The 7003-nt window shown below is 52.5% G+C and overlaps 1 protein-coding gene across 2 annotated transcripts; it reads left to right on the top strand.

Annotated features, from left to right (window-relative positions):
- The first annotated feature begins 484 nt into the window (after positions 1-484).
- Positions 485-6726, top strand: EMP3 (epithelial membrane protein 3). Of its 2 annotated transcripts, none has more exons than XM_036274592.1 (5): positions 485-696; positions 4184-4276; positions 4560-4662; positions 5544-5684; positions 6481-6725. In XM_036274592.1, exons 2-5 carry the CDS (start codon positions 4199-4201, stop codon positions 6648-6650), a joined length of 492 nt encoding a protein of 163 aa, XP_036130485.1. In that variant the 5' UTR covers positions 485-696; positions 4184-4198; the 3' UTR covers positions 6651-6725. The 2 variants fall into 2 exon arrangements, with proteins under 2 accessions (XP_036130485.1, XP_036130483.1); XM_036274590.1 differs by lacking the exon at positions 485-696 and adding an exon at positions 2921-3052 and having other exon boundaries at positions 6481-6726.
- Positions 6727-7003: the final 277 nt, after the last annotated feature.

The following is a 7003-nucleotide window of genomic DNA, read 5'->3' as shown; positions in this document are numbered from 1 at the left end:
AGGGGACGGGGCTAACCAGGAGGCCCTCTGGCTGAAAGGGCCTGTGGGGGGTCGGGATGGTCGGCCTGGGAGCACGGGCCTGTGAGGGACGGGCTGTGTGTATCCGGGAGTGGGAGGCAGGAGGTGAAAGCCTGTGATGGCAGGCCTGGGAGGGAAACGTCTGGAAGACTCTGGACCAGCCCGAGAGAAGCGTGTCTTAAGCTAAGACCACGCTATTTTGAGGGTTCATTAGGAAGGAGGCGGTGCCGTCGCCAGAAGTTGTGAGGGGAAGATAACGCTCACCACCGCCTCTGGTCCTCGCAGCGGTTCACTACGCATGCGCGGCCAACGGCCTCCAGAGAAGCCGCCAAAAACTCTCAGCTGCCCGGAATCAGCACTGAGAGGCGGAAGTGGGCGTGGCCTCGCGCGCGCCGCTCCAGTCCCGTTTTCCGGCCACGCCCCTGTAGGCCACACCCCCGCAGCTGGTTGCTGCCACCCACTTGGGCCTCCCCGCCGTGGGCAATGCTCTCCGCAGGCTGGGTGTGCCTGACGCCTGCGGTTTCCTGTGGGAGGAAGCGGCCCGCGGGCACTCAGCTCAGCCCGTTGCCTCGGAGGCCCTAGAAGGGGAGAGCCCTCCACCGCTCTCAGATCCACCGATTCTTCCCCTTCCACGGGGCCCTAACATGGGGGACCTCCTGAACATCCCAGGATACGCAAGTATGGCGCGGACACCATCACGGAACTTGATTCAGGGCCCCCCACCCCCACCTCCCGCCCCTTCTCCGCTCACATTTCCATCTTCCCAACTCCTGGTTCCTGGACTCCTCCCCAGACCAGGTCCAGCCCCCTGGCCCCTCTGCCAGCTCGCCCTGAAAAGCATGTGGCCCTCTAGCTCCGAATTTTTCCCTCGGCAACCTAGCCTTTCTAGCTTGCTTTGGATTCTGAATTCAGATCCCCTCTTTCTGTCCCTCTCAAAGACTCAAGTTTGAGACTACCTACCTATTCCCCAACCCCAGGGACCCTCTTTTGTACTCCAACTTTATAGTCTTTGGACGCAGTAGACCCAAGAATTTGCCTCTTCCTCAAATTCTCAAGATCTTGATCTAGGGTCCACCAGTTCTGAATCCATTCACTCAAGGCCCCAATACCTGATATATCTAAAATAACAGAGCTTATGATGTGCCAAACACTACCCTGTGATGCATTCACGAGTATCCCTATTTTACAGATAGAAAAACTGAGCCAAAATCATCGCTAGTGAGCAAAGCATCTTGGATTTGAATCCAGCCGGTGTGTTTCTAGAGCCTGTGCTGTACTGGTACCTAGCTTCCAGGTCCCCCTAGTACCCATCTAGTCACTGAACTGCCTTCAGGGAGCCTACATGGCCAACCAGTCTCCCTCCCCAGCCCTGGCCCCAACAGATACCCAGACATGTTATCATCCCTTTTCCTTCCTATGGAGGGACCCAAAATTTCAGTTCTCCAGCTCTCGACTCCATATCAGGACCCCTGTTCCTCACTATTCAGCATCACCCAGCCTTTCTAAGAGACCCGGTCCATCACCCCATCCACCCACCCTAACTCAATAATCCAAGAATTAATAATAATAATAATAATAAGAGTTAACATTAAGTCCCTGGTACTGCACTTCTGTTTAAAACCTTCCAGTGACTTCCCATTGCATTTAGAATAAAATCCAAATTCCTCCCCTAGTCTTCAAGGGCCCTCTTTGATTTCCCTTCCTACACTCCCTCTAGCTCCCTATATTCCAGACACACTGGCCCTTCTGTCTGCTCCCCAAACAACCTGAGCTTGTTCTCAAGAGTCTTTGCACTTCCTCTTCGCCCAGCACTCAGATGGCTGTCTTCAGGTCTCAGCTCAGATGTCACCTCCTTGGAGTGGCCTTGCCTGATCTCCCTGTTTAAAGTATCCCCCACCTCACACACACACACACACACACCATCATTATCTCCATCACTATTTTGTTTCCTTCAAAGCATTTATCACTATCTGAAATTTATATTTTTTATTGATGTTCTCTCTTTATTGTCTTTCTCCTCCTCCTAAGAAGGTAAGTTGCACAGTAACAGTTGGCTCACGTCTGGTTTTCTTTTTAAAAAAATTAATTCCTGGTTCATAATAGATGTTCAATAAATGTTTGATGGAGAAAGGAATGAATGTGTTAGGTGTGTTAATGTACTGGTATTACCTTATTCATTTAGAATGTGTCAGACTCACTATTGTCAGTATTAGTACATTGTCAGTATTGTTATACACACAGATTAGGAAACTGAGGCTCAGATCGTTGATGTAATTGGTCAAGGTCCCCCAGGCAGGAAATGGTGGCAGTGGGATCCTTGACTTCCACCCCCTGCCTCCTTCCAGAGTTTCCCAATTCCCCATTTCCCATCCCCTGACCTCCACCATGGTGCCAGCTCCAACAGCCTTCAGCCCACTGCACACCCCAGGAATCTGGCCTTCTCCCTCAGACTCCCATCCTTCTGAGTGTCCAGCCCAAAGCCCCATCAAGGAAAGCAGACATGCAGTCCCAGGTGCCAGGCCCCAGGACAAGACCCAGAGCAGAGGCCTGAGAATCAGGCCCTCCCACCCGCTGAGGCTTGCCCCACCCCGGGGCTCCTGCTCCCTCCAAGGACTGGTAGGGAGCCCCAAAAGAATCGCGTCTAAAGGCTTAGTGGGCGGGCTCAGAGAATGAAGAACTGGAGTGCCTGAGCCCTCCCTCTGGCTGCAGACCTCAGATGGGTGCGGTGAGGGTGGGTATAAAAGGGTCAGTATATATTGAGAGCAGCAAAGGAAGAGAAACCAGGAGAGTGAGACGAGAGAGAAGGAAGAAGGTGTAGGCAGTGAGGACAGGGAGAGACAGAGTGAGAGAGAACAGGTTCTAGGATTGGAGGGGAGAAGGACAGAGAGAACCAGAGGGGAGAGTGAGGGAGGGAGGGAGGAAGGCGGCGAAGGAGGCGGGGGCCTCGAGAGGGTGGAAGGAGGGAGGAGAAGGGCGGGACGCGGAGGCCCAAGCGAGGGACAGACTCCAACTCTGACTTTTTCTGCAGCTCTCGGTAAGTTTCCAGTCCGTTATTCGGACTGGGATTTCTTTATTTACTTGGGAATGCAGCTGTTTGAGAAGTTCACCCCCATGGAAATCCCTGTAATTTCAGAAGTGATCTGTTAGCACTTGGGGTGAGAATTCAAGAAGGGGTGAGGCCCGGCAAGGTTTGGGGGTTCCCAGCAGAGCCCTCCACCTGAAAAGGTCTAGCAGTTTTTCCCCACGGATGTCCACTCTCCCCTGGGCCCCCCCCCAGAGCAATGCTTTGCATGAGAACACCCCAAATCTGGGCCCCCTCCCCTTTCCGGACACTGAATAGTGGTGGCAGACTGGTTCCCTCTTCTCAGTCCTCTTCCCCAAACACAGATCCTATCCATCTTCCCAGCAAGGTGCCCAGTGGGCACCAGTCTGGCAGCAGGGTGGGGTGGGGACCTCGGGGGCACAGTCAGGGTCTGGGGTTTCCCTGGTACTTGGAGGCTGGGATGAGTCACTGATGACTCACCAGGAACCCCTCCTCCCCCTACCCCAGGAGAGGGATGGGGTGAGTCAAGGATGCCTGTCTCTGGGGCAGCCCACAGTTTCTGATGAATCTGAAGGGGTTTCAACTTGAATTTTTATATCCTGAACCCATATGCACCCGGGGTAGGACTCCGAGGCCATAGAGTGAAGCACACTGCTAGTTCTATTCATTCCTGGACTCAAGAGTCCATCCCTGGCCCTGGCCAGTTTGGCTCAGTGAGCATCAGCCCACGAACCAGAGAGTCCCAGGTTCGGTTCCTGATAAGCTCACGTGCCTTGGTTGCAGTTTGTCCCCGGCCCCGGTTGGGATCTCGTGGATGGCAGCCACTCCATGTGTCTCTTTAAAAATGTTTCTCTCTCTCTTCCTCCCTCTCTCCCTCCTGCTCTATCTGAAGATAAATGCAAAAAATGTCCTCGGATGAGGATTAAAAAAAAAAAAAAAAGAGTCCATCCCTGGCCCTCTTCAGCCTCTGGGGAACTCGGGAGTCCAAGCCCCCAGCCCCCTCCTCCCTCAGACCCAAGAGTCTGGAATCAGCCTATTTCTCCACGAGGATTCAGGCTTCTCACCCCCCACCCCCTATGCCAACCTCTTGAACCAACCATCTCCTGACATCCCCTACCCCAGGCTCCCACTGCAGCCATGTCACTCCTCCTGCTGGTGGTGTCTGCCCTCCACATCCTCATTCTCATCCTCCTGTTCGTGGCCACTTTGGACAAGGTAAGCCTACTTGGAGCAGTAGCAGTGGGAGCCCCCACTCTCCTGCAGACTCCAAGCACACCCCTCTAAAGGCACTCCACCCTGCCCCTTTTCCCTAGCATCAGCCTCTGGTGCCCCCACCCTACCCTTTTCCCTGACCCCCTCCCCTTTCCTACTAAACCCGTTTTCCCCCCAATTCAGCCCCTTCTGGGCACCACACCCTTTTTCTAACCCTTCCCACAGACTCCCTGACCTCTTCCACTTTGCTTTCCTATCCTTGCCCTTGTTTCTCTGTCCATCCCAGTCCTGGTGGACCCTCCCCGAGAAGGAGTCTTTGAATCTCTGGTATGACTGCACGTGGATCAATGTCAACAAAACATGGGCCTGCAGTAATGTCAGCGAGAATGGTGAGGGGCACTGGGGACTGATCTGCAAAGGGGAGGGGTAATCCAAGGCTCTTTCCCAGGACCAAGGATTGGGAACCCGCCAAAGTTTGAGTGGGCAGGTCTGTCTCCCAATGCTGAGTGAGAGGGGCCAATGTATGTCGCACCCGTCTTGGTGATAGGGAGCAATGTGCTCATGTTCTAAAGAAGATGAGCTAAAAGCCTCCTCCCTTATATTCAGAGAGTGGAGGCCACGTGCTATAGGTTTAAGGAATTGGGAGAATGCTCCCAAGATTCTGAGAAGATAGGTTATGTTTCCAAAGTTCCAAGGAGATGGGACTGGTGTTCTGAATGGATGGCTGGAACCAAAGTGTGCAAGTTCCAAGAGGGTGGGGCTGGAACCGCATTGAAGTTCTAAAGAGGTGGAGCTGAATCCTCCCAGGGTTCTCAAGGAGGAGCAGTGGCAGATGCATATAAGTTCAAAAGGGGCATCCATCAACATTTCTAAGTTAAAGAAGGTGAAAGGTGAAATGAGTTCACTAAGAGTGAAGCAAGAATTTCTGTTCTCATATCTAATGTTGTACTGGAGGTAAGCCAATGCCACAAGGCAAGAAAAAGAAATAAAAGGCAAAAAGATGGAAAAGAAAGAAGTAAAAATGTCTCTATTGACAGTGGACATGTTTCTGTAGAAAATCCCAAAGACTGCAAAGCAGCTTCTAAAACTGATAAGGGAATTTAGCAAAGTTGCAGGAATCAAAGTTGATAATGTGATACCCCTAAATATCCAAACTTATGTAGCTCTAAACTGGGGGCAGGGGTGGGGTTGTTGCAGATGATGAGCAAGCAGGTGGAGCTGGAACTCTGGACCTGCTGTGACTTCCACCTCTATTTCGTCCTCATTGCAGGCTGGCTGAAGGCAGTGCAGGTCCTCATGGTACTTTCCCTCATCCTCTGCTGTCTGTCCTTCATCCTGTTCATGTTCCAGCTCTACACCATGCGTCGAGGAGGGCTCTTCTACGCCACTGGCTTCTGCCAACTATGCACCAGTGAGCACTGTTCCTTGGGAATTGAAGGGAAGGGAAGGGGCCTATCAGGATGCTGGGGACCCTGAGACTGGACATCTGGTAAAAGGAAACAATTCTCAACAGCCCAAGGACCACCTGAGGTGCCTTCATGGCATCTCTCTGCCCCCAAGGACTTACAGGAGTTGTAGTCTTCAGTGACTCAATGGTGGTTTGTGTCTCTGAGTCATGGGGAAGGGCCCTGGGGCTTCAAGGAGCCAGGGCTGAGAGAGGCTATGATGGGCAAATAGTTTAAATCCTAGGAATGGAGGTGGGGGGAAACAGGGATAGGCGAACAATTAATGCCTCAGAACTCTGAATCATGATAGTAGTGATCCTGTCATTGTAAAGGCAGCCAACTGTTGTTTCTGGTGGATGTACCATGCAACAGACACTTCAGGGAGTTTGATATACTTTTCAATTTTTTTGACTTCATGTGCAAAGGGCTAAGTTAATCATAGTCCTCAGTTTGGGGAACATTATCTTCCCAAGTTCCTGCAAAGCCCTTATCTTATTTTATTAATTTACTCTTTGTGTGCTTGGCTGGTAGAAAGACACTAAAAATAGTTCTTGAATGAATGAATGAGTAGATATTATCCTCCCACTTTATGGATAAGGGGACCCAGAGATTAAAGTGCCCAGGGCCAGTCTGCGGTAGCCTGGTTGCATGGAGTTGGGTGCTGCCCACTTACCCTCCGGAGGCTTCCTGGTCCCATGGGCTGTTGGGATATGCAGTCTTCTTGAGGGTATGGTGTGACACTTGGTTCCTTTCTCCCCACAGGCCTGGCGGTGTTCACCGGGGCACTGATCTACGCCATTCATGCCAAGGAAATCCTGGCAGATCATCCGCCTGGGGGTAGCTTCGGTTACTGCTTTGCCCTGGCCTGGGTGGCCTTCCCCCTCGCCCTGGCCAGTGGCGTCATCTACATCCACCTGCGGAAACGGGAGTGAACGCTGTGCGTCGCGGCCCCAGCCTGCTCCCAGCCCCTTCGCCTCACCTGCCTCCAGAAAATAAAACCATTTAACCACCTGCCGTTGCCTCCTTCCTTCCTTCCTTCCTTCCTTCCTCCTCCAGGGACCTAGGCTGACTGATCTCACCTGAAGCTGGGATAGCCCCCACCACCAGCAGTTCCGCCTTCAGAATGTCCAGCTCCGAGGCCCCAGGTCCTTTTATTTATTTATTTTTTCTTTATTGATTTTAGGGAGGAAGGGAGAGGGAGAGAGAGTTAGAAACACCGATGAGAAAGTACATCGATTGGCTGCCTCCTGCATGCACCCGCCTCCACCTGGGATTGGGCCCACGA

The sequence above is a fragment of the Molossus molossus genome, unplaced genomic scaffold (assembly GCF_014108415.1).
Source record: "Molossus molossus isolate mMolMol1 unplaced genomic scaffold, mMolMol1.p scaffold_m16_p_21, whole genome shotgun sequence".
Lineage (NCBI taxonomy): Eukaryota > Metazoa > Chordata > Mammalia > Chiroptera > Molossidae > Molossus > Molossus molossus.
This window is presented reverse-complemented; position numbering and strand designations above follow the sequence as displayed.